The 27161-nt window shown below is 56.2% G+C and overlaps 1 protein-coding gene across 2 annotated transcripts; it reads right to left on the reverse strand.

Moving 5' to 3' along the window:
* Nucleotides 1–2500: 2500 nt before the first annotated feature.
* Nucleotides 2501–25537, reverse strand: PODN (podocan). Of its 2 annotated transcripts, XM_055585850.1 has the most exons (12): nt 25445–25537; nt 24942–25035; nt 17724–18034; nt 16274–16367; nt 14686–14750; nt 13022–13131; nt 11892–12048; nt 11481–11596; nt 10275–10932; nt 7111–7259; nt 5817–6024; nt 2501–3354 (listed from the first exon to the last, which is right to left on the reverse strand). In XM_055585850.1, exons 3-11 carry the CDS (start codon nt 18027–18029, stop codon nt 5844–5846), a joined length of 1836 nt encoding a protein of 611 aa, XP_055441825.1. In that variant the 5' UTR covers nt 18030–18034; nt 24942–25035; nt 25445–25537; the 3' UTR covers nt 2501–3354; nt 5817–5843. The 2 variants fall into 2 exon arrangements, with proteins under 2 accessions (XP_055441825.1, XP_055441824.1); XM_055585849.1 differs by lacking the exon at nt 24942–25035.
* Nucleotides 25538–27161: the final 1624 nt, after the last annotated feature.

A 27161-nucleotide genomic window follows, 5' to 3' on the forward strand; every position in this document is an offset into this window, starting at 1 on the left:
CCTGGCCACTCCCTGCCAGAGGACAGGGATGGCTGCAGGGTCAGATGCTGAGAGGGAGGCTCTGCCCCCTCCAGGAGCCCCAGAGCCATCACTGCTTTCAGTTTATGAGGACATAGCAATGTCCTGGTTCTGCCCCAGCTGCGTCCCAGCCCAGGCCCGCCCCCACCCAGCCCCATAACACGTGGCCTCAGACCAACAGCTCTCCCCAAGGACGGGCCCAGCCTAAAGCCGAGACCCACTGCCTTCCACGTGCCACAGCCCGTCCCATCTCCTGGCCTAGCGGTTCTGTCTCATAAAGCTCATCTGATGTGGAGATGAAGATGTCTTCACCAGAGCTTTAAGGCCCCTAGAAACCCCCGGGCTAGTCTCCCATTGGACAGATGAGCCAGCCAGGACTGGGGATGCAGACTCACCTGGGATGTTTCAGTCAAGCTGCCCAGATGGCCCTGAGGTCAGCACTCCCCACCCCCCACCCCAAAGCCCATGTGATGAAGAGGAGTTAGATTTTCTATTCCTTTCTGTGTTTTCAAGTTCAGTGATAACTAAATAAAGGTATTTTGTTTTTCAAGTCTTGTGGGCTTAGTGACCGTACCCAAACCAGCATTTCTTTATTGGGTTAATACAGGCAAAATGCAGACTTGCTTGTCTGGGCAGTCCGAGTACAGACGGGGCTGTCCAGGAAGCCGGAATGTAAACAGCCTTGTCTGCATAGCTGGAGTGTAGACAGGTCTGTCTGGGCTGTCAGTGTGTGGACGGGCCTGCCTGGGCAGCCAGAGTGCGGATGAGACTGTCCTGGTGGCCAGAGTGAGGACAGGCCTGCTTGAGCCATTACATGCAGGAAGCAGAGCACGCACTGGGCTGCCCAGGGGCCTGTCTGGGAACCATGATGTGGACAGACCACTCTGCTCATAGCCTGGGTTCTACAGGCAGGACCCTCAGGTCAGTCCTCACAAAAGAAACACATTTCTTCAGCCAGCCTGGCTCCCATCCGTGAATGCTTTGCTTTAAGCAGGGGATGTGCCCAAGAAGTTTTCAGACTCTCCCTCACTCTCCTCAGCCTCACAGTGTCTCCAGGAGGCTCACAGGGAACACAGAAGACCCTGGCCACACAGCCTGCTCTGGATGCACTTTGGGGAGAAGATACAGCCCCAGGGTTTTGCACCATGGAGCCCATGAAGCTGGGGGAGGGGATGAGAGAATCAGGAGGGTAATCAAGTCTTGAATATTCAGTGGAAGGACTGATGCTGAAGCTGAAGCTCCAAATACTTTGGCCACCTGGTGCGAAGAGCCGACTCATTGGAAAAGACCCTGATGCTGGGAAAGACTGAAGGCAGGAGGAGAAGGAGGTGGCAGAGAATGAGATGGTAGGACGGCATCATTGACTCAATAGACATGAGTTTGAGCAAACTCCAGGAGACAGTGAAGGATGGGGAAGCCTGGCGTGTTGCAGTCCATGGGGTCGCCAAGAGTCAGCTGAACGACAACAATCACCTGCCTCCCAGGCCCCACTCCTGAACTACCTCCATCTTCCTCCCAGGGTCATAGTCTGAAGAGTCCGGGAAGGGCCCTAGGCTCCCCCTCCCACTATAGGGCTAGAGGCTATAGAATCCACCTTGGGAGCATCCTTCCTTCCTTAAGGCCTAATCACCTATGACAGATCAAATGTCCAGCTATCATAACTCTTCCCATGGTGTGGCCTGCCTTACTGGCCCCCTTCCTGTGGCACATCTCTGCTCCATACGGATCAGGAAGCTGCTCTTTACTGGGCTCAACAGCAGCATGCTTACACACCTCTAGTGGTGGGGGGCCACCACTTCCGGGACACGTGATCCTCTGTGGGGCGGCTCTGCCTGGCAGACGTTCTTCTTTGCTCTGAGCTGGGGGCTGCTTTCTTCTGGCCCAGCTCTGGCCCCGCTGGTGACGGTGACACGCGGGGCTAGTCTGCCACCTCTGGGCAAGCCTGCAGGGACCAAGGCCCTGAGGAGGGTTCTGCTCCAGCTCCCAGGCCTGCCTCCAGCCCCCTTCGCATCCCAGCGTCTGCCATGGGATGGACCCCATCAGTCACGCCCACTCAGTGCCCAGGAACTCTGAGCAGCCCAAAGCCTGAAGGTCCTCTGCCTGGATGCTCAGCCCCCCGGGAGCACAGAGTGGGCTCACAGGCTTTGTGTGGTGGTCCTGGCCCAACCTGTTGACCCCCACCGAGTTGAGGGGCTGCACGTGCCCCCAGGCCACCTCACCTTCACTAAACCCTGCGTCCCTGGACTTCCTTCCGTGGGATGACTCTGTGGGCCCCCAGAACTGCACTCTGCGCTGACTCCTGCTGGTCAGAAGGTGCTGAAGTGCTTGGGTCCTGCCCTGCCGGCCAGGCCTCAGCCCAGCACCTGGCAGGAAGCACACACAGACACGGCCACAGGCTGCCAGACAGGGGTAATGCTTTTATATTAGTTTTTCTGTAACAAGAAAAATCAGCTTTGAAGTTTTTATCATTTTTTTTCCTTAAAAAAGAATTAAAAAAAAAAAAAAAAAAAGGCACCCAGAACTCCCCTCAGGCTCAAAGAATAAAAAAGTTCTCTCATCGGTGCAGCTGGGCCCTTCGCTCTTGCTCCACCCAGCCCCGCCACCTCCGCCGAGCTCCAGTCCAAGACCTCAGCAGCCTCAGACCTTCCCTCTGGCATCAGTGGGGCTCATCCAGCAAAGCTGTGTCTGGGCCCGGCCAGGGCCTGGAGGGGAATGACTGCCCCGGCCTTGGGGAGCATGACCGGTGGGCCAAGGCAGCAGTCCTGAAGGTTCCTTTCCCCAAATGGAGAGAAAGGAAGACCCAGTCTGTGAGTTCCAGAGGGTGCAGGCACCTGGCTGCAGACAGCATGGAGATAACTCTGCGTCTTCTCTGAGGGACAGACGGAGAGGGCAGACAGACAGACAGCGAGCTGGCCATTTCTGGCTGGGGCAAGAGCTGTTGGTGGCAGAGGCTTAGAAGAGCTATTTGCATGTGACTTGTGTATGTGTGTGTGTGTGTGTGTGTGTGCGTACATATGTCCATGGGGCAGGGAGCAGGTACCCATGAGTGCTGGGGCTGGTCAGACCCTTTGCCTCGTCTGTAGGACTCAGGGACTGAGGGCAGCATTGAGTGTGGGGCCGACAGGGGGAAGTTTGGAGGATGCTGTGCAGCTGGCTGTGTGTGGGTGTCTGGCTGTGGATGGACTGCAGGAAGGGGTGGGGAGGGGAGACTGGGTCCAGCCTATGTGTGGAGTGGGGCCTGGTGGGCGCTGCGCTGGGAGTGTCTGTGAGCAAGCCAGAGTAGGGGCACGCAGGGCTCAGGCACGTGCTGCAGAAAGGCTCCAGCGGTCCGTCGTCCTGCAGAACACACGGGCAAGTCAGGGGAGGCCAAGGCAGACCTGCCCACCAAACCCAGCCAGGGCCAAGGGGATTAGAGCTGGGGCCCTGGCAGGGTCAAGCAACTGCAGGCCCAAGGGGAAGTTGCCCTGGGAGTCCAGAGCCAGTGGGGGGCACCCACTGGGAGGCCTGGTGTGGACTGGAAACCTCTGGACCCCTTTGGCCTCTCCCGGGGCTGCTGACTGTGGCCAATGTCTCCAGAGGGGCAGATTCTGTCTACCCCGGGACCCACAGTGCCTTCCTGAGGGCCCCAGCACCCCCACTGAATGGCTAGTCACCCCAGTCACTGACCCCTGGCTCTGCCCGAGGACAATGCATGGAGATAAGGGGCTCTGCCTTCACACCCCTGGGTCCAGGAGTCAAGAAAGGTGACTCCCAAGCACTGCCTCTGGGCTTGCCCTCCACAGTCAGGTAGCAAGCCCAGCACACTCACCCCTCTCTCTGCCATCAGCTGGACCCCTGCTCCCTCCTCCCTATGTCCTCCACAGGATCCTCAACCCCGCTCAGACTTCTCTCTGTCTCAGACCCTACTTCAATTCAACATCCTAATAGTGACCCAGTGGCCCCTGGACCCCCAGCTCAGCTTACTCTGATATCTCTCCTGACCACACCTCCCCTCATGGCTACTCCCCACCACCATGCCCACCCTCCAACCTCCTCCCCCAGGAGACCAACCCCTCCCATCTACACCCCTTCCCTTTCCAGCCTGAGCCCCAGCATCTGCAAGGCAGCCTCTCTCTTGCCAGCACCCTCAGTTTCCTTGTTCCTTGCCTTCCTGTCTCACACTCCTGGCCAAAACCTCAGCCATGGAAGGATCCAACTGGCCATCGTCTCCACACCCACCCTGGTCTGCTGAGTACCTGTTGCACAGAGAAACCAGAAGGCATCGAGCAGGTGTGAGTTCACACCCAGCCACAAAGCCGCTGACCTGCATGTGACTGTAGCCTCTGGAGAACTGACCCTCCTGCCCAAGCCAGTCCTTCCTCCTGCTTGCACAGGTGGGGCTACACCCAGCTCTCCTCTCTTATGCCTTTAACTCTTCCCTCAACATGGGCCTCTCCCCATCGGCATTCAAACCAGCTCCGTTGCTTAAAAAAGGCCCAGCGTGAACAGAATCCTGCTGAGCTTCATGCATCCTTCCCACCACCAGCCTCACTCATCTCTTCACAATCAAACTTCTCGACAGACTTGTCTATAATCCCTGAACCCTATCCTTTCCAACCACTTTCTCCACCCTCTTTGCCCCTGAAACTGCTCCCCACAAGGACCTGAAACTGCTCCCCACAACTGACCTCCCTGTAGATAAGTCCAGTGGGTCCGTGGCCATGCTCAGCTCCATCAGTCTCTCTGTTGTGCTCACACAGCTGATTCCTTCCACTTCCTGTGCATGGATGCATAACAGGCATGCACGTGTATATGTGTGTGTGCACATGTGCACACAAGGGCATATGTGCCTGGGGCAGCATGCGTGTATGTACTCACATGCATGCACACATGAGTATATGCAATGGTGTACTTGTCCTGTATCTGTGAATACACAGTAAAGTACATGCGAGTGTATCTGTGTGTGCACATGTGCGGTGTGTGTTTGAGTGTCTGCTTTGTGCATCTTATGAGTGTGAGTGTGTGCACGTTGGTGCACTGTGTGCGCGTGTGATGACTCTCTGTCCTGGGCTGTCTGCAGCTCTGCCTCCCTCCCCTGGTGCTCTGTCCCCTTCCTCCCGCCGCTCCCCTCCAGCTAGCAATCCCCCTCCCTCTTCTCTCCCTGGAGAGCTCCCCCAGCCTCTCGTGGCCTCGGGGACTGTTTCAAGGCCTACGATTCTTGGACCTCCCTCTCCAGCCAGATCTCACTCTGGAGACCCAGATGCAAATAGCCAGTCCACCCTGGGCAGCTCCCCAGTGCCCTCCAAACTCACAGTTCCCCTTACCAGACCTGCTCCTCCATAGTACTATCGTTCACCTGGAATTCCAGGCTAGAACTGGGATCTTGTCTTCTCCCTCACCCCACGTCCAGCAGGACTAGCTGGGCCCTCAAGTCTGCACCTCCAGACCTCTTTCAGGCCCATCTGCTTGTCTGCATCCTCACTGCCCACCTCCAGCATCTCTGGCTTGGGTTGCAGCAGTAGCCTCCTTGTGGGCCCCCATATCCATTCCCTGCTTCCTCCTTCCCAGTCCCTGGTTGTGTCCCATCAGGGACGCATCGCTGTGGATGGAGGCCCTGGCACAGGCCAGCCTCCCGCTGGCATGCTGTTATCCCCAACATCACACCCAGGGCCTTGAGCACACTGAGAGCTCTAACAGATTTGCAAAATGAACAATGAAGCAGGGTACAGAGGGTGGAGAATGGGCAGAAAGACCCTAGACTGAGGTCAGGGGCAGGAATGTGGTGAAACAGGCTGGGGCACCCCACACAGACCACCCACCTATGTCAGATCCCGTTCACCCAGTCCCTATCGCCTTTCTTCTTCCTCCTCGTCGTCATCGTCCTCCTCCTCCTCTTCCTTCTCCAACCGGCCCCGGTCCTTGGAAACGTCACCAAACTCAAAGTTGCCCTCTATGTCCAAGACCTGCAGGTGCTTCAGCTTCCGAAAGGCACTCTCCACCACGGAGCCCACGGCCAGCTTGTTAAACCTGTGCAGGGCACCCACGTGAGGTCTGTGCTATGAGCCAAACAGTGTCTCCACAGTGACCCAGCCCAGAAGTGGGGTGGAAGGGACGGGTCCTCCAGGAAGACATGCAGCAAGCACAAAAGAAGGGGGCTTAGGAGTCCAGGCCATCACAGGGAACTCAAGGTATTGTGTGGTTACTGCAGCAGGGAAGGGTGACCTCGTAAGGAGGAGAGAAGGCCTCCACCGTATATGTCTTACAATGATCTGAGGGTGGCAGACACAGGCAAGTCCTCCCTGCCTGCCCATTGGCATTAACCTGGAGGTCTGAGAATGCTCTATGACCAGCCTGAAGTCACCTTGGTGCTGGGTGTAGAGGGGCACAGGAAAGGCCAGGGCCACAGTGGCCTGGGGACACACGTTTGGGAAGGGGAAGGCTGGGCTCTGATCTCAGGCCCCCTCAATTCTCTGTACCTCAGTCTCCTGCAGGAGCCGAGGCACAGGTCACACTGCACCCTGATGTCACCCAGCCTGAGCCTTCTGGGCCACAAAGCCCCTGGGAGTGCACATGCTGCCTTTCTCTGATCTGTCTGACTTGGAGGGGGATGGTGGGAAGAACCACTCTGGTTCTGCTCTCCTTGGGGAGCCAGGTCCCCTGAATCATCCTAAACTCCCAGAACCCACCTGAACATCTGCTATCCTGGGTCTGAGGCCCAGGCCCAGCCTGTCTGGCTGTGGACACAGCAGTCAACTGTGCTTTCTGAGCCTCAGCTTTCCCAGCTGTAAATTGGGGAGATGCTCTCTGTGGTCCCTTCCTGCCATAGGAACATCAAGAACGCCCACAAGTTCTGCTTTTTAAAGTTTCCAAAGCCCTTTCACAAACCAGTGAACCTCACCAGGCCTGGCCAGGACTGTCTCCACCCTTGAGAGTTAAGGGAACAGGAGCTCACTGAGGCTCTCTGATGTAACCAGGGCTCTGCTCAATGGAAGCACTGCTTCAGGCACTGACCTGCGTCAAGCACTGGCCTCTACCTGTGAGTGGTTCCCATGGGCCCTAACCATTCTGCTGGAGCTGGGCAGCCCCCTGAGGGGCAGGGGCAGGGCCTCCTACCTGAGAAAAATCCCTTTGAGATTGGGTGTGGAGTCAAAGGCATTGGCGGGCACGGCACTAATCTTGTTATTCTGCAGGTACAGGTACTCCAGCGACTCTGGGAGCCCCCCAGGGATCTCCGTGAGCTGATTCCCGGCAATGTCGAGCAGCTGCAGGGGTGAGCAGGGCAGATACAGCACTTGACAGCTTGCCAAGCTCCCACTGACCCGGAGCATTCTAAATCTCATAACCCCGTGAGGCGGGCTCTATAACTATCCTCATTTCCAGATGGGAAAACAGAGGCTTGGAGAGGTTCAGAGATCCATTGCAGGCCATAGGGCCCATAGAGCCTGGAAGCTGGGGCTTGTGACTCCGAATCCTTGTTCTAATTGGCCTATATCCTACCCCGCTCCTTCCATCCGGCCACATGAATTCATGGCCACAGTGTCTGGGTGCTAAAGTCCGTCCTCCTTAACACACCTGTCACCTCCCTCAGACTAAAGACCCCAGAAGGGCAGGGACTAGGTGTCCTCCAGTCTTTAAATCACAACCCAGTTTTGTCGGATGAGGATGGGGGTGGGGCTGCTCCTTTGTGGATCTCAGGGCCATGTGGATGGGGCCAAGGGCCAGGATTCAAGGCCCACAGTGACCCTGGCATGGCAACCAGGCCCCAGACTGGTCAGTGTCAGACTCACCACAGGCTTAGAATCCAGGAAGCAGGTGGCCAGGGAAATGGGGTGGTTTTCCCAGGGAGCAGAGCACAGCTGCAGCAGGAAGGAGCCCTGGACATGCCCGGGCCTGGCTCACTGCCTGCACCTCAGGCTGTCAGCACCCTCGCCCTGATACACACCTGTGTATCCACGGGTGGGCTTCCATCATCTCAGGCTCCCTCCTCACCCTGACAGGCTGGGGCTCAGGGCCAGGGAACTGGGGGCCATAAATCCAGATTCCAGATTCAGGGGAGCACACAATTCAGGCACCCTAGGGAGCCTCCCTGTCACCTTCTCGACCAGCAGGGCTCCCTGCTCCCCACGAATCCAGTACTTCCTCATTCATTCCAGACCTCCTCAGTGCCCGTGGACACTGGGGACATGGAATCCACCGAGACACTTCCTCTGTGCTCGGGAAGCCAGGCTGGCAGGAGAGAGGGACACCACAATCTGACAATGGCAGCAGTGGAACCGGGCTGTGATACGGGGGCCGGGGAGGGGACCGACTCAGCCCAATCAGGGTTGGGGGAGCAGACGGCAGCCAACACGGGTGGGAGCTCTGGAGCAGCGAGAGCAGCTGCTTGTGCAAAGATCCAACAGGCTGAGGAAGATCTTCACCAAATACCCCACTCCTGACTGGACTCACCCAGACAGCCATTTAACCTGCCCATCGTTGGTGGCTTCCTGGAGGAGGTGATAATTGAGCTGAGTCCTAGGTATATGATAAGCTCTAGGAGGGCAGTGACCCTGGATCTGTCTTATTCCCCTCTAGGTCCTCAGTTCTAGAACTGGGTCTGCATGTGGTCAGGGTTCGGTATCAGCTTGTAGAATGAATGAATGAGTAGGTATCACTGGCCTTCCGGCCGAGGGGACAGTATAAACAAAGTCCAGGGCATCTGGGAAACCAAGAAGCTCAGCTGGGAGCAGAGGCAGACCAGGCGCTGAAGGTCATGGCCAGGATTCTGGTCTGGGTTCTAAAGCGGAGCCACAGAAGGGTTCTGGGTGGGTGTACAGTGAGCATGTTTGTTTGTTTTATTTTTTCAAGATACCTGCTGATTGCATGTGGAATATAGGAATGGAATGTTCCTAGGAAGCTGAGGTCCAGGAAGAAATGGGGGTGACTTGACTTTCTGATATGACCAGTAGGATGGAGAGAAGTGGAGAGATGGGGAGATGTCATGATAGAGTGGGCAGCTTTGGTAACAGTGGTCAGTGGGGGTTAGACGGTGTGGAAAAGGGGATGTCAAGGCAGCATCCACATTTCCGGTGGACACCCAGGTGGGTGTCACCCCCTTCAGGAAGTTAGCCAATGCAGCAGGAGGAGCAGGTGTGGAGGAGAGGGCAATGGGGTTGGGACCCCTTAAGAACTGGCACAAGAGAGACCGGCACAGGTGTCTGGACCCTGGTGTCTGACACGCAGCAGCACTCTCTGGGTGGGGGAGACCCTGGCTGCTCCTGGAGGACCAGCCGCCTCCCACTACTCATCCTCGGGGCTCAGCCCCACCTCCCTGCCTCCAACTCTCAGGGCCTCTCCCCTGCACTTGCCTCAGACATCCCCACCCTGACAGCTCCCCTGACAAGCATGTACTGTGTGCCTCCCACAACCAGGGCCCTGGTCCAGCAGTGAACACAACAGACTAAAACGCCTGCACCGTGTTCTAGCAGGAAGAGCAGGAACAAACAAGTAAACAGATGACCTACTGTCAGACAGAAGAGGTTATGAAGGAAACAAAGCAGAGGAAGGTGGCAGGCGGTGAAGGAAGACCTCCCAATGAGCAGAGCCCTGCGAAAAAGGGCAGAGCTAGGCCTGAGGACATTTGGGAGAGGCGGACCTGGTAAAACAGCAGAGCCTCCCAGGTTCCTTAATGAAGTTCTCTTTCAGCCCTTCACTGGGTCGGGAGGCTTCACTTATAACCAAGGAGGCTCAGTTCACATGGCCAGACAGCCCTCCTGTCTCGGGCTGTGGCTACAGGAGCCACAGCCACTGGTCAGTCCCAGAAGCCTCAAGTTCACTCCTCTAGACTCTGCAGCCTGGTGAGGTTAACCCACCTCAGGCACCTGCCATCCTCCCCTCCCCCAAGCCCAGCCTTCTCCAGGCACCTATCCTGTGCCCACACGTGGGTGAGCTCCGCTTTCTCATGCCACCTGAACTGTCCCTGTCCTTCAGTCCTCTGGGACAATGCCCCCCACCTGCAGCCATGACCTCCCCTTGTCCCTACAGAGTTCCTCAAGCCTGTCCCTGCAGGTGGAAAGCTCTGCCTTGCCTGCCAGCTGAACTCTGCCCTGTACTGCTGTACCATGAGCCCAGACCCTTGGCATGGCCCAGGCTCCGTACCCTAATGCTCAGGCTGCCCAGCAGGCCCTTCTCTAGAGGCCCTGCCCTTCTGCTCCCCCCTCACCCGGGCCCAGCAAATGCGTGGGCTCAGGGCAGCCTGACCAGTAGTATCTTATATGGGCACGGCCCTGGCCCCTTACCTGCAGACCAGAGAGGTCGGTCCAGGCACGGGGTCCCAGGGCCCGGTTGCGCAGCCGGTTGCCGGTGAGGTAGAGCTCTCGCAGCTGGGCCATGCCGGCCAGCGCCCCACGCGCCAGGGCGACCAGCTCGTTGCGCTTGATCTTCAGCACGTGCACGTTACGTGGCAGCCCAGGTGGCAGGGTGTGCAGCCGGTTGCCGGAGAGGTCCAGTGAGCGCAGCAGACGCAGCTTGCGGAAGGCGTCGCGGTGCACCTGCGGGCTGGTGATGCGGTTGTAGCTGAGGTTGAGCTCCTCCAGGTAGTAAGTGGTGGCAAAGTCGTCGCGGCCGATGCCGGTGATCTGGTTGTGCAGGATCATGAGGGTGCGCACGCGGCGCGGCAGGCCGCTGGGCACGCGCTCCAGCGCGTTGTTGTACAGGTGCACTGTGTGCAGCCGCTTGAGGCCCTGGAAGGCCCGAGGGTGGATGCCCTGCGCGCGCAGCTGGTTGCTGTGCAGCAGCAGGTACTCGAGGCTGCGGATGGGGGTCAGCACGTCCGCGTCCACACTCCGGATGGCGTTCTTCTCCAGGTGCAGCAGCACCAGGCTGCGCGGCAGCCCCGCCGGGACCCGCGACAGGTTGTTGCTGGACAGATCCAGGTACTCCAGGCTGGAGAGCTTCCTGGAGGGAAGCGGGGGATTAGGTCGGTGGGCAGGAGCCCACGTGGCACTTGTTTCCAACATTACTCCCAAGGGAGGTGGCAGGAAACTTCCCTCTAACTCATCCCAGCTCTGCCACTAGCTGACTGGGGAACTCAGTCCTCTCCCAGCCTCTCAGTGGTTTGACTCAATGATACATTGGTGTAAGAAGGATCTAGCATGGTTTCTGACACAGGATTTGTTTGAAGACTAACTGTTTAAAGCTTTTTGTCCTTTTAGGCTACCCTGGGCCTAAAAAGCTGAAAATAGATCTGCCTTCAACAAGAATGCTTGAGTTTTTACGTTGTACCAAGAATCCAGCCTCTGCAAACATTTCCTTGCCTTACTAGAATTTGGGCAGGACTTACATAGTGCTATTCTTCGGGACAGAAGTGTCAGTAAAGGCACAAGCCTTAAAGTTCCTTCTCCAAGAAAACTGGCCAGGGGCGGGTGGGCAAGGACCCGGCCAGGTGAGCCCTGGGAGGGGCCTCCTGAGCGCAGAGCTCACACGGAGGCCAGGCAGCAGCTCACCAGAAGGTCTCATTGTCCAGGCCCTCATCAGTCAGGTGGTTGTTCTGCAGGTACAGCTCACGCAGGTTGCTCAGCTCGCTGAAGGCACCTGGTGGGATCTTCTCCAGCTTGTTGTTCTGAGAGATGGGTGGGAGGGTGGGAAAGGGAGCATGAGGGACAGCCAAGGGGCAAGGACACAGCCTTGAGATGAGATATGGAGAGGGGTCTGGGGGAGCCATGGGGAGAGGGCCCAGGCCTAAATGACTTAGTGTGGGACTGACGGCCAGGTGTCTGGGTCTCTGTCTGCTTCTCTGCAGTGGATTCTGTGCCCCCCAGCTCGTGCCGAGGCCCTGCAGCCTCACGGCTGTGCCCGTGTGGGCCTGGGCTCTCCCCCTGCTCAGGCAGTGCTCCTCCCTGCCCTCTCCCTCCCACCTTGAGGTGCAGCTTGTAGAGGGCAGGTGGCAGGTGCTTGGGTACATGGCGCAGGAAGTTGCTGGACAGGATGAGGATCTCAACATTGCTGGAGCCATTGAACATGTTGTCTGGCAGCCCGGCGTCCGCCAGCTTGTTGTTGTGCAGATACACGGACCTGGGGGCGAGGCTCAGGTTCTCCCTCAACCATCCCCACACCAGCTCACCTGGTGAGCCTCCAGACCTTGCTCAGGTTGAGCCTGTGGCCCAGGGCACCCTCTTCCCATCTCAACAACCTCAGACTCCACCAAATCCAGTTCCCTCTACATAGTCGAGGGGATGAAGGAACCACCCCACAAGTTAGTGGAAGAAACAAGACTTCCTGATCCCCAGTCCCTGCTTCTCCATAACCTTCAAGGTTCTCACTTGTTCCCCAAGTGTTGCAGCCCTGGAGTCCCTGCCTGTCCACACAGCTGGCTCTGAGCTCTGTGGGACCTCCTGAGAATGGAGCCTGTCCCTGTCACCTCTTTGTCCCCAGTGCCCAGCACAGGATCTGGATTCAGAGGAGGTGACCCCTCATTCATTCAGCAAGCATACAGTAAGTGCCCCTATGTGCCAGGACTGTTCCAGATCCTAAGGATACAGCAGTGGACAGAACCAACAAGTCCCTGCCCTCATGGAGCTAACATACTACAAGGAGAGAAGACAACAGAGTGGCACTTGAGGATGTCAGCACCTTCTCCTCCCCAGCACCCCCACCCCACCCCCATTCACATACCTGCGCTGTGGGGCCTCACCCAGAGCAGCTCTCAGCAAGGGCAGCTCTGCCTATTGGAAGAGGCTTCTCTTCCCAGGGGCTGGGCAAGGAGGGAGATACCCTCACCCGCTCCCCACAATTCCCCAGACACCACCCTCTGTCCTCACCTCTGGACTGACTGCTTCTCCTCTTTTAGGGGTCAGCCTTCCAGACCCGGTGCCCCTGCAGCCCCGGGTGTCTGTCACCTCAGCCCTGAGCATGGGGCATCAGGGCTGCACTGCGCTGCCCATCCCTCCTCTCTGGGTTGCTTGTACCCCACTCAGGGCCTGCAACCTTTGCCTCAGCTTTCCCCTTTTCCCCAACCTAAGCCCAGGGTCCCCCTCTGACCTCTGACCTCAAGTTTGGCTTCTGACCAAAGGTGAGCCCATAGATCTTGGTGAGATAGTTGGCAGCGAAGTCCACACTGATCAGGGCATTTGGCAGGAAGCGGGGTGCCAAGGTCAGCTGGAAAGGGAAGAGTTGGGGTAGAAAGACCAGTGGAGGGTGAGAGGCCGGCATGGAGTCACACTACCTGCTGCTCATCTGAGCCCCTGCAGTTTGTCTCCTCTCTGCAACTAGAGCCATCTTTCTAAAGTTCCCAATAACACAAAACCAGAACGTCTATGGCTCCCCATAGTCCTGAGCTTGACACTCAAATCTCTCCATCTTGTCCCCTGCCCTGCCCATTCTCCTGGCCTCTCCCCTCACAGCCCCCTGACACTGGCCGTCTGTACAGGCACAGTGAGCACCCACGTTTCTCCAGCCTCAGTCCACGGTATCCACCCTTCACTTATTCACAGTACTCCCTGAAATCTGCAATATGCAGGCAGAGTTCCAGGCCCTGAACATGTCCTAGGGAACAAGACACAGATCCCTGCCCACACCACCCACACCAGAAGCTTACATCCTAGTGGAGAAGATGATAAACAAGGAATAAAAGCATCAAGAGTGATCACTGCTGTGCCAGGAATTCAAACAGACTGAAGACAATGAACGACTTTGTGGGGTGCTTGGAGAAGAGATGACGGCACTCTAAATGCCATCTGTGGGGGAGAGCACCCACACAGCAAGAACAGTGAGTAGAGGCCCATGGGGGGGATCTGCCAGGTTTGGGGGGTGGGAGCCAGTGGGGAGATGAGTTAAGAAAGCCAGGAGGGCCGGGGACACAGGTCTGCAGGCCTCAAGGAGACGTGTGGGTTTCTTCCTGGGCAGAGGGTGAAGCTGTTGGGAGGGTTTTAAGTGGGGAAGGGACAATATAGAGCTAGAGTGGGGCAAGATTTTGAAAAACCCCTCTGGCTGCTCTGAGGAGAAGGGCCACAGATGAGAAGCTATGTTGTCCTGTGCTGGTGGGCAGGGCAGGGGGTTGGGGAGCTGTGGAGAGAGCAGACGTGGGTGAGCCAAGCACTCCTGGATTCATGGCTCTGACCAGTGGTGTTGCAGGTGGTTGGAGATGCCCCTTCCAGAGATGGGGAGTGGCTAGTTCTATTTCTATCAAACATCCAGGGGAGATGTTGAGGAGGCAGGTGGATCTTTGATTCTCACGTGGGAGTAGGGGAAAGCCTGGAGACTGCCTCTGGACGTGGCCTTGATGTAGATGGGTGTTATAGACCAAGGAGGAGATAGCCACCTTAGGAGCTTAGAGAGAAGGGCCAGGACAGAGCCCTGGGGCAGGCCAAATATTGCGAGGCTGAGTGCCTCTGTCCCTTCACTCCTGCTGTCCCTTTTACTGCAGTGCCCTCCCCCTTGAGGCCTCTGGTTGAAATCCCATTACCCTTCGTGGCCCTTCAAATGCTATCCCTCCAGGAAGCCCTCCAATGCCCCCTCCCCGTGGGGATGCGCTCTGACCCCACTACACCGATGTAGGCCTTGGCCTCAGTCATCATCTGACCACTCTGAAGCCCTGTGTTAAAGTGCGGGGTCTGGACTGTGTCTGAGCACCAGTAGGAACCCAGCAGCTGGCCCAAAAGAGGCCCTGGTGAAAGTTCCCTGAGACACCCTGCCCTGCTGCGGGCCCCTCACCTTGTTATTGGCCAGGTACAGGTAATTGAGGTTGGTCAGATGCTCAAATGCCTCCTCCGGGAGCCCTTCAAAGGACAGGCATCGGTCAGAGCCCTGGATGAAGGAGACGCTACAGGGGAGCACGTGAGCACTGACCACCCCACACCCACCCCGCCTGCCAGGACAGGGAGGCACTGCCTGGGGCAGATGCGGCTCTGACCCCTACCCAGCCAGTCCCAACAGGCCTGCCCAGTGCCACCCCACCCCCAACCCCACTCTCTGAGGCCCAGGCTCAGAAGAGCAGATGGCAAGTGTCCGCTGAGAGATGGCTGATCCTTCACCTTCTCAGGGCAGCCTGGGTGGGAATGGGCACCCAAAAGATCAGGCCACAGGGCAGAGGACCTGCCAAGAAGGAGTGTGCCCCTGGGGACAGCTCCAGAGGGTCAGAGAGAATCTTCACACCCAGCCCCAGGCAGGGTAGGGCAGGACAATGGCTTCTGAGCCCCTTCCCACCCCCGCCCGGCACCTGACCCTCTCCTGCCCCATCTGGCAGATGCGCTGTCAGAACCCAGCTGTCACCGGGAGCCCAGCCAGGCTGGCCCTTCTCCAGTCCTGAGGTCGGCCTCTGACACTCAGTTCTGAGCTCCCAGACCCTCAGATGCTGGGACTCACCCAAGTATCTAACAAGAGGGAACAGTTACATAAACTGTGCTGCATCCCTCTGTGGAATACCCTGTGTCAAATGATGGCCGTGGAGAGTTTTCAGCAACATGAGAAATGCTGCTGAGCTAAGTGCTAAGTGAAACAAAGCAATTATAACAGTTATAGTATCAATACTATCGGTACAGCTATGAATTAAAAACACAAAGAAAAAAGACTGGATTGGATTGTGGTGATGGCTGTACAACATATAAACTTATAAAAACTCATCAGATTATATCTTTGAGTTGGCTAAACATTATGGTGTATAAATTATGCTTTTTTTTTTTAATGGAAAGAAATATACCAAAATGTTAATAGTGATGAACTTCATGTGGCTCAGCTGATAAAGAATCTGCCTGAAATACAGGAGACCTGGGTTCGATCCCTGGGTAGGGAAGATCCTCTGGAGAAGGGAAAGGCTACCCACTGCAGTATTCTGGTCTGGAGAATTATACAGTCCATGGAGTTGCAGAGTCGGACACGACTGAGTGACTTTCACTTTCACTTTTTAGGTGGCAGTGGCAGGATAATGAGTGGGGTTTTTTTGTATTCTAATTTCTATATTTCCAAATTTTCTACTATAATTAGAAACTATTTTCATCATCAGAAAAAAAAAACTTTTAAAATTTGAGGATTCTACACTCTTTGATTCTAAAGGCCTCTGTGATTCCTCGGACGCTGGAGTCTGAGCTGCTCTGAAGCCTCTCCCTTGATCAGACTCCCCGGTCTCAGAAACACCCAGCAGTGGCTGTTAGGCAACCACAGGAGCACGTGCCGTGGATCTGGAGGCCAGCCCAGCCCAGGCCTGCTCTTTCCCACATGCCAGGGTCTGCAGGGCGGGGCTTTCCCCATAGGCACCTAGTTTCCTGTCTGGGGTCCCAGCCCCCAGCCCTGGGCGATCCCTCACCTCGGGAAGTCAGGCGGTTGTTCTGGAGGTTCAGCGTCTCCAGTCGATGCAGCCGGGAAAGCTCCCTGGGGTAGATCTTCTCCAGCTGGTTGTTCTAGGTGGGGAGAGGTGGGGATGGTGAGGAGGCAACACAAGGGGGGTGCCCAGGGTTCCTGCCCCATTAGAGGCCTGCACCCAGCTCAGTCCATTCCCAGGAGCCAGTCCCTCCGTTGGGCCCCTTTGGTGGGATTCTGCCCCATGGTGGACAGACCCTGGGGACTGGCTCTGAGCCAGGCCCACATGTGGCTGTTGCAGGCACAGCAGTATCCACAGCAGAGGTGCAGGCCCCCCTTCTAAGAGTGCAGGTGCGCACACACACACACACACACAGATATCCACAGGCAGTTCAAACTTAGAATGCTGTCTTCCCTCCAGAACTGTTCCCACTTAGTGACAGGTGTCCCCAGCCCATGCCCCCCTTCCCCAAGCCAGAAACCCACCTTTGGTTCCTGGCCCAGGGGACCCCGCTTCCCCCTTGAGATGCTTTAAAACCTGGGTCGCGTAGCACCTCCTCCAGAAGCCTTCCTGGGTTGGATTGGGGGCTGGACTAGGAGCTGCTCTGGCCTCACAGCACCAGTCCTTCAATCTCTGTCTATTCCTTCTACCTGTTTAGGTCTCTGCCTCCCAGATAGACAGTGAGCACCTCACAGGCAATATATGTCCAAGACCTTCCTACTTGCCTAGCAGCCCACACAGGACCAGAAGCATAGAGCTGGTTCACAGGAACTACTTGGTGAATGAACCAAAAATAAGTCCTGTCCTTGGCTTGTCTCTTTCCCTCAGGGTCCCTTGGTCTTGGGCTCCCACCACCGCCAGTGCAGACCCATGGGGGCTGTGTGACCATGGGCCGGTCACTGTCCTTCTCTGGGCCTGGTCTCCTTTGGAAACAGGTGCAGCAGATGAAGGTGATTATGGTCGCATCAATGCCCCCAGAGTTCTCATTTGGGATGCTGTGTCCCACTTCGGGAGGTTCTAAAATCTAGACTGGGCCTCAGCTGGGGACAGCACTAGACCCCCCGAGCCCCCAGGGTGCTCCTCGGGGGTCTGCTGTGTGTTCACTTTCCTGGTCCGTAATGGTGTCTGAGGTACCCTGTCTTCCCAGAGGGTCAGCTGAGGGCAAGTCTGTGTCGGAGCTCAGACAGGTCCTGACTCTACAGACAGCCTCAGCCCAGACTCCTGCCACGAGACAAAGCAGGTCATAACATCACAGGGCTCTGTGCCCGGGATGTCAGAGCCGGGATGCCCCTGGTGGAGCCATCCTTTTGTCTGACCTGCCCTAGCGCCCTGCGTCTGGAGGGTGGGAGGCCATGGGCAAGGACTGTGGTGGGGGTGCGGTGGTTCCAGGATGGGAGCCACATGTGTGGGGCAGCCCCCGGTGACCGTGACCACTGGCACAGCGTCCCAACCTCACCTGCAAGGACAGGTGGTTGGTGTGCTCGGGCAGGTCCCCCGGGAACTCGCGCAGGTCGATGCCGCCGCAGTCCACGACCCCCTCCTGGGAGCAGGCGCAGTCTCGAGGGCAGCCGATGGTGGCTGGGCCGCGCCCCGGCTCCTCAGGGCTCAGGACTAGCACCGGCTCCTCCTCCGAGAATTCATTCTCTTCGGGGCTCAGGCTGCGGGCGCCGCTTCGGCCAAATCCTGGGGCCCTCACGGCGAGCACCACTCCCAGCTGCCGCGGCAATAGCAGCAGGAGCAGCAGCGCCCAGCCCTGGGCCATGGTGCCTGCAGGAGGGGTCAATTCAGACTCACCCAGAGGCGGGGGCTGACTTAACCTATCAGGTAGCGCAGCCAAAGGACTAGGGCCCATGGAAGTCATGCTGGGGCCTTCCACGCCACAGGGCAGAGCCCCTCTAGACCCTGTCCTCTGCACACACGAGCTCTGCTGGCTGCCGCCCTCCCATCCACACCCCCTTATCAGCGCTGCCCTCTGGCGGCTGGGGAGGGGGGATGCAGGGGTGGGAGTGGGGGGCAGGTGAGCTGAATCCCTGTCCTTAAACAGATCTGCAAAACCTCCCAGAACCCTCTCTGGGCCTGGCCTCAAGGGATCTGTACCCTCATTTCACAGAAAGGAAAGCTGAGGCCTGGGAAGAGCTTGGACTTGCAGGGCTTGGCTTGGACTTGGCTGAGCTCTCGCTGTCCTGGCATAGGCAGGGCTGGAAGGGGCCTGTCCGTTGAGCAGCCACAGGTCATGGTGGGCCAGCAACAGGTCTGGGACACCACAGGTCTGAGGTGTCCCAGCACCTCAGATTGCCATTCCAGGATCTTCAGGACATGGCCCTGCCTCTCCTCCAGCTCCCACACTCACCTGCCCTGCTTATTGTCTGTTTCGTGTTCCTCCCCCCAGGCCTTGGGATGTGCTGTTCCTTCTGCCTAGAACCGCCACCACCCACCCCCCTCTCCCCGCCCCGCCTCTTGTGCAATCAGCAGTTTCTCCAAGAACTAACGCCAGTGTTAGGTCCCCTGGCATAGGAGATGCCCCGGGGCTCTGTATCACTTTGTTCCCCCAGGGCTTGGCATGAGTTGAAAATGTGATGTTTTGTGTTTCTCCCACACAGGGCTGTGAGCCATTCTCTGTCCCTGCGTGCTGCACACGGAGTAGTCATTAGTGAATGGAGCTGCTACTGCCTGAAAAACACTCAAGTCCTCTCTCTGGTGTTTGCACCCTCCCTCACCAGCAACCTGTGGTGCTCTTGTGGTCAACTGCCACCTGCAAGAGACCTCTCCCCAGCATGGTCCCTTAAGGCAGCAAGGAGCAGGTAGAGGGATGGCCTTAGGCCACTGGGGAAGATGCTGGGGTTCCATCATCCAGGCAGCCATGGGCATGGCTTAGCTCTGGGCTGGTCCCTGGAGTTCCCTTTAAGAGACTCACTTAGCAAACATCTCTGGGGTGTGGTAAGTTGGGACAAGCGGAAGCTCTGGTACACGGACTCTGGAGTCATACACACCCAGGTTAGGTGGGTGAAGCTGCTCTCACTATTGTGATGCTTACGGTGCAGGTACACGACAGGCGTCCAAGCCTAGACGCACCCACTCTGCAGCCTGAGGATCTCTTCCCACCATGAGCCCAGGGATCACAGCCCAGTGGTTAGAAAACTCTGATGAGATGCTGGGTCTGGGAGGGTTGAGCAAACAGGGAGCTTGATGGTGATACTGATGTCTGGTTAAGCAGGCATGCTCTGAGCCAGCCGGGGCTGTGACCTCTGCTCTGGTCCTCATCAGTCCTGTGACTCTGGGCAAGCTTTGCCACCCTCTAAATCTCACATTCCTCCCCATCCAACTGGGTGGCCCCAGAGCTCTCCTGTTGGGGGGACTGTGAGAGTCAGCGGGATGCATGTACTGCACACAGTAAGTGCTCAATAAATGTTAGCTCCCTGCTAGTTAGCTCCACCACTAATATCCAATCCATGGGCACTGTTGATGTCCCAACAACAACACTGTCGGTTTCAGAAGCCCCTGCTTCTTCCCCTTCCAGCACATAGCTCCTGATTGTGCCTTTCTGGCCCAGTGCTAGGCCCACCTCCTCACTGAAGATTTGCACATTCTATTCTTCAGCGAATTCTGCTGCCCCATGGCTGCTGCGGTATTTCAGATACTGCTTAGCCTCACTTGTTGGCTCAGCCAGCTCTTGAAGGTGAGGCCTCATCTAGCCCTGTGCTAGGCCTAGGGGATACAGGTAAAGTAGATAAGGTCCCTGCCCTTAGTCTCCAAGAGGCAGCAGACCCCAGTAAAATAACCACTGCCCACCAGCCTACGTAAGACCTGTAAAAGGGGCATGAGGCCCCAGAAAGAAAGCTGTGAGGAGAGAGAAGACGGCCGGCAGCCAGACTAGCTTGACCCATAGGTAGGTCCACAAGGCCTCGGCAGACTCAGGCCCCTGAGGCAGCAGAGAACCAGGGGGCCCAAGCACACACGGCTCCCAGGCTCCATCAGCAGCAGTGATGGATGCATGCTACAGCCTGGCCCTGCCTGCCCTACCACACCCCTCTGCCTCACGCCCTGACCAAATGGGCAATAAATCCTTGGCCAGTCTACTGACCGTCTATTCCCAGGGCTCGTTATAACCCCCCAGCTATCTCAACAGCTTCCAGCCCCTGGAGCACCTGCATTAGACCTGAGTCTCCCTAGCCTGCCTGACTACCTGTCTAACCCCACTGCAGATCCAAACTCTGGGAGACGAAGTATGGGCACAGGCCCAGGCCCCAGATTCAATCAGGGCAGGAGGCCAAGAAGAAGGATCCTCCCCACAAATCTTATACACTCACTAGACCAGCTAGTTCTCATCCTTCACCTTCAGTTTTGCATCTATAAGGATCTGTACACTGTATCTATGCTGCTGCTGCTAAGTCGCTTCAGTCGTGTCCGACTCTGTGCGACCCCATAGACGGCAGCCCATCAGGCTCCCCCATCCCTGGGATTCTCCAGGCAAGAACATTGGAGTGGGTTGCCATTTCCTTCTCCAATGCATGAAAATGAAAAGTGAAAGGGAAGTCGCTCAGTTGTGTCCGACTCTTCGCGACCCCATGGACTGCAGCCTACCAGGCTCCTCCATCCATGGGATTTTCCAGGCAAGAGTGCTGGAGTGGGGTGCCATTGCCTTTTCCACACTGTATCTACACAAATATTTAATTTATATTAACATATGAACCAGATTGAAAATGTTATCACCACTACACTATAGATAAGCAGCTGAGGCCCAATGGGGTTGGCCAATATAACACAGCTGTTAAGTGGCAAGGCCAAGTTCCCAGCCTGGGTCTTAACCACAAAGCCATGGAGCCTTTCCCTGGGCCAAGCACAGCTGGGCACTGAGGACCCAAACAAGTGACTCAGGTATGGCTGCTGCCCTTAAAAACCTCACATAGCTACTGCTCAATATGGTGGCTGCATGTGGCTATCAGCACTTGAAATGTGGCTACACTAAATTGAGAGGTGCTATAAGTATAAAATGTAATATATATGGATTTCAGACAGTACCAAAAATGTAAAATATATCCTTAATATTAATAACATAAATATCTCATTTATTTTTATAGTATTATATGACAATATTTGCACATTTTGAGCTAAATTAGTAAAATTTTGCCTGTTTCTATCATATATTAGCATAAATATGGAATCTAGAAAGATGGTACTGATGAACCTATTTGCAGGATAGTAGTGGAGAGTACCTTGGACTGCAAGGAAATCCAACCAGTCCATCCTAAAGGAGATCAGTCCTGGGTGTTCATTGGAAGGACTGATGTTGAAGCTGAAACTCCAATACTTTGGCACCCTGATGCAAAGAGCTGACTCATTGGAAAAGACCCTGATGCTGGGAAAGATTGAGGGCAGGGGGAGAAGGGGACGACAGAGGATGAGTTGGTTGGATGGCATCACCGACTCGATGGACATGGGTTTGGGCGGACTCTGGAAGTTGGTGATGGACAGGAAGGCCTGGCACACTGCGGTTCATGGGGTCACAAAAAGTTGGACATGACTGAGTGACTGAACTGAACTGAATTGAATGGAGATGCAGACATAGAGAGCAAACTTGTGGACACTGTGGGGGAAGGAGAGGATGGGATGAATAGAGAGAGTAGCATTGAAACATATACAATATCATACGTAAAACAGATAGCAGGGTGGGAATTTGCTGTATGACGCAGGGAGCTCAAACCCAGTGCTCTGTGACTACCTAGAGGGGTGGGACAGGGTGGGAGGTGGGAAGGAAGTGCAAGAGGGAGGGCACGTATTTATAACTATGGCTGATTCGTGTTGCTATATGGCAGAAACTAATACAATATTGTAAAGCAATTATCCTCCAGTTAAAAATAAATTAATTTTTTTTAAAATGCTTTGCCTGTTTCATTTTACCCTTTTTAACATGACTTCTAGAAAATTTTATGTCACACACAAGGCTTACATTGGTGGTTCTCATATTTCTGTTGGTCAGTGCTGGTCTAGACATTTTTTGTAAATTGAGTATTATAATACCAGTGTCATCAGAGGTGTGATAGAGGGAACCTAGAGTCCACAGGGGCCCAGAGGAGGCCTAAGTATGTCCGAGGCCAAGAAGACTTCAAGAAAAAGCAATGCTTTATCTAGCCATAAAGGATGACTATCAGGCAAAAGGAAATGGGTGATACAAGCAAGGGGGTCAGTGTGTGCAAAGGCCCTGGGGCAAGAGCACTCACGTGACCTCTACAAAGCTCACTAGAGTATCTGGTGGGGGTTGGGGGACTGGGCAGTGGCCATGGTCCAAGCCAAGAAAAAAGTAGAAAGCCAGATTAGGAAGAGTATCCCTTATCTTTGGAGAGATGAGAGGTTATTGAAGAAGTGGAGTGTGGCATAGGTAGGCTTATGGAGGGACCAGCGAGGAGCTCATAGAGGCTGTGCAGTGCTGCAGGCAAGGGATAACAAGACTGGTCTAGGCGGAGGGAGCTGCTGAGCTGCAGGATGGAGAGGAAGAGGTGGTTTCAAGGGAGTGGGAGGAGTAACAGGGCTTGGAGAGTGATGACCCCAGTTCTATGTCCCCCTTCTTCCAGCTTGGCCAGCCACCCTGAGGGCCTTGGGATCCTGGGTAGCTCCAGTTCCACCACCTCATTTGCTTGTGACTTTGGTGACATCACTGACCCATCTGAGTCTCAATTTTTTTGTTTTGTTTCTCTAAGAAGGTGGAGCAAGATAAGCCCCCAAGTCCCTTCTTTGTGCTGAGCCATGTTGGAGCTGTGTGTGGAAGAACAGCCTTTCAAGGCTTTGGAAGTCCCCAGAGTGAGCAGTCCTGATGAGCAGAGCTCACACTGTTGGGCGAGAGGGACAGTTCAGTCTGTTGGAGTTGTTCCAATCTGAATTGCTGTGTGCACCTGGATGAGTCGCTTCCATGCTCTGAGCCTCTGTTTACTAGTCTAAGCAATGAGATAAGAGCTCCTCGTGAGGAGTCAATGAAAAGACATGCCCAGCTGATGCTGGAACCCAGCAAGTGCAACATACTTGGGGTTACTGTTACTGTGGAAATAGCTGGAACCCACTGTCACGCACCCACCCCTACCCCCCGGGAACCAAACCTTAAGGCCCAGAACTGCTTAAATGAGGGGTTAAGGCAGGACTAGAAGAAGGAGGGTGAAGGGAGATCCAAATCAGGAGGTCAATCCTCAGCCCCCAGCACCACCTCCCTCCTCCACTCAAATTCAGTAAAGATTTGCTGAGCATCTGCTCTGTGCTGGGCCCCAAACGCTGTATCTTACTGACTACAACAGAAATCCCAAGACTAAGAATGAGTCTTCCTACTTTGCAGAGGAGAAAACTAAAGCACAAAGAGGCTCCCACTGTTGCCCATTCCCAGCAAGCTGCTACTCTAATGCTTTTGCCTTGGGAAGCCACTCCTGCTGGGTTAGGGAGTTCTGTGATGCTCCCGCAGCACCCTTCAGGGCTCAGCTGAGCTTTCCCTGACTCCCTAGGCAAGGAGCAGGTGCTCAGGAAATGTTTGCTGAATGAAGGAATGTATTTGTGAAAGGCAGACTTGGAAAGATCTACAATATTATTATCTGGTCTGATTTCCTCAGTTTACTCATTAGTATTTTAAAGGCAAGGCCAGGATTAGATTTTGTGTCTTCTGACTCCTGCTCAGAGCCTTGGGCCGGTCCTGAAGACTGAGTAGGGATTCTTCTGGTGGACAAAGGGAAGGAAAAGGCACTCAAGGCAGAGGGCAAGCCATAAGCAAAGGCACAATGTGGGGAGGGTAAAGAGGAAGGTGTGTTTAAGGAAGGGTAAACAGGGAAGGGAAAGTCAAGTTTCCAAGGGCATCAGGCACTCTGCTAAGGGGTTGCTGATAGGGAGCTATCAAGGGTTCTAAGGAGATCATGGTCAGAGCTCTTATGTAGGACTCTACCAGGCCTAAAGGTGCAACCATTAAGTCACCCCTGTCCCAAGACTCAGATAGAAGGGACAAAGATGCTCCCTCAAGATTTCATGAAAGCATTCATGTGAATCTGACATTTCTTAACTTGAAAAGGCTGGCCCTGGACCCTAAAAGGGGACATGACCTCCCAGGGGCTCCCAGTGGGGCCTTCTGTAGCTGGGTTGACCACAGCATCACTTTCCCGGACCAGCTTGAAGTCCAAGGGTAGACGCTCCAGTTTGTGTGTCCCTCCATCTTTCCATGATGCTCTGCAAGGTGCAGGGTGCGCATCCTTCCGTGCATCCCAGACTCGGATCCGGACGATCATTGCCGCAAGCACGCTTGTGTCTGCTCCTCTCCTGAACTTCAGGCCGCCGCTACCGCCCACCCCCAGCCTCAGCCCCAGCCCCGAGGCCACCAGCAGCTCGCCGCCCCCTGTTCCACCTGACGGCGCATCAGGTATTTTAATGCCGGATCGCATCCCCCGCCCAGGCCCGCCTGGAGGTTTAAGGACCTGCAGCCTAGGAGCTTTGAGCGCCTTCGCCGGGGCGCGCGCGCCTCGCCCCGAACCCTGCACTACGCCGCCACCCCCCAACCCCCTTCTCAGTCCCGCTGTCCCAGCGGGGAGGCAGCCGGATAGACAGACAGACACCAGACACCAGCTGAGAGTTCTGGCTCAGCGACTGCGCGGCGCGGGGCTGAGAAGCCAAGCCCAGAGCGGGTTGGGACAGGGACGCGCGGGCTCCGCCTCACCTGTCCGCGCGTCCTGGGAGCAGATCTCTGCCCCACTACAGGCCTCAGTTTCTCTGTCTGTAAAGGGGTCGAAGAGTGGGCTATCTGGGATGATCTGACGTGGAAAGACACGGGCATACTCAGCGACCAGGGTCCAAGTACAGGGCTCCTCTACCCTCCCCGTTCCACCTGCCCCTACGTTCCCTGTCGCCTGCCCCCTTCCACTCCCCCCTCCCATCCGCCCGCAGATTCTTTCCAGATGTGCGCAGCGGGAGGGGCCGGGGCTGGAACCAGTCTCCGGCCGGAGATGAGAACAGGCCCCTGCCGTGTCGGGACCGCGGAGGGTCGCGCCCCCTGAGGCAGATCTCTTTGGCTGCGCCCTCCGGGTAGGGCTCGACTGAGGGGGCGAGATGCGTGGCCCCGCCGGGCCAGCTGCTGGGGCCATCGTACCAGGGCGGGAAGTCCGAGTCCGCTGCCCAGCCAGGTCCCGGCCCTCGGCCCACCCGGCCGCCTGCGCCCGGTACCTGCTGCGCCCGCCGGCCCACCGCGCTCTCCCGAGTCTCGGCTGCGCTCCGCGGGCGTGAGCTCCTTCCATTCAAGTCCAGCCGTGCGCTCGGCGACCGACGCAAGTTTTGTTGTGGGTTCTCTCCTCCCCGCCTCTCCCCCGCCCCCAACCCCCCCCCCCCCCCCGCGTGCATCTGCTGGACGCCGGCCTCCTCCGGACACAGGCACAGGGTCCCGGCAGGCGCGGGCAGGGGAGGGCCTGCCCCTCCCGGCGTTGGACCGGACTGAGCCCCACTTCCCCCGGAGGAAGAGGCGCCGCACAGACCCCTCACCCCTCTCCGCCCTGACGGGGCCGCCGTACCACGCCCCCACCCCTCTCTAAGAGACTGGGAAGGCGGGGTGCCTAGCCCGCGACGCTTCCTAGTTCCCAGCTTTCCCAAGTGGAACCGGACCCCCTCCGGGCCCCAGCACCTGAAGGACGGGCGGGAGAGCGGGCCCCTTCCACCAAGTGCGTCTGAGTTCTACCTCCCTCCGGGGAGAGGATTTTGCAACAGCTCCAGACAAGAGTACCTTTCCGTTCACTCTCCTACCTTGGGGTCCTGGGCCGTGGCTAACTGAGCAGCGAGCCAAGACACTGCTGTGCCCCTTCCTGGAAAAGTTCCCCCCAACAACCCTCCACCCCTACACCTTGGCCCTGCGCCCACAGCCTGGTGAGCCTTGAAGGACGATAAATTGGGCTGAGACTAGGGTGCATGGAAATCCCAGTCGCAGAGAGACTAAGGGGGTGAGCCGTGAGCCCTCGTGGCACCATACTGCTCCCAGGAGCTGAAGACGTTTCCAAGTCAAGGAGTATTAACTACTAGCAGCTGAAACAACACCGTTTGGCGCCAGGGTCTTTGGCGGTAGAACACGATGGGGCTAGGTTAGGTGGTACTTGGCACTTCCACTGCCTAACTAGGCTCTCCCTCATACCTGCCCTGGCCTGTGGCAGAGCACCCACAGCTACCTTACCTGGCTGCCCTCCTGCTGCAGAGGGGAAAGGATAAGTAATTCAAACTTGGGACTACTTGTTCAACTTCAATTGCCAGAGCCCTGAATGAATGGACAGCTCATGTTAAGGCTCCAGACCTTTCACTGCAGCTGCTACTGGATCCTGATTGTACCGCATGCATTACTCTCTAACCTTTACAACCCTGCTAAGACAAGAACTGCTACTGCCTCTGTTTACAGATACAGAGACATCCTTAGAAAGAATAAATGATTGCGTAAAATGGCCAGGTGTACTTTCCCCCACAACTGGAGTTCTTTCCATGATGGAGATCAGCAGGTAACTTAAGCAGGCAAGTCCAGAGCCTGGATTTGAACCCAGGACTGTCTGTTTCCATTACACCAAGAACCCAAGAATGGGAAAGGGAAATATTTTTGCCTTCTTTGGCCTCAAATTCCAGTTCTCTCAGAGCTTAAACTTATGAGAGTTGGTATGATTCACAGGATTGGACAGGAGCCAACACAGAGCTGCATCTCATGTCTTCTCAACATTAAGCCTAGATTCAAGTGGAGCTAGAACAGCAAGATTCTGCTGTTTGAATACACATCAACTAAAGACTGCCTTCTTGAAGGACTTGAGAATCAGCACATATGCTGAGTGCCTAGTGTGTTAAATTCATGAAGACTTTAATCATTGCAGCCTTGTAGGGAAGGTATTCTCCAGCCACAGGGCACACCACATGCCCCGCC

This window comes from Bubalus kerabau, chromosome 6, assembly GCF_029407905.1.
Source record: "Bubalus kerabau isolate K-KA32 ecotype Philippines breed swamp buffalo chromosome 6, PCC_UOA_SB_1v2, whole genome shotgun sequence".
In the NCBI taxonomy this organism is placed as follows: domain Eukaryota; kingdom Metazoa; phylum Chordata; class Mammalia; order Artiodactyla; family Bovidae; genus Bubalus; species Bubalus kerabau.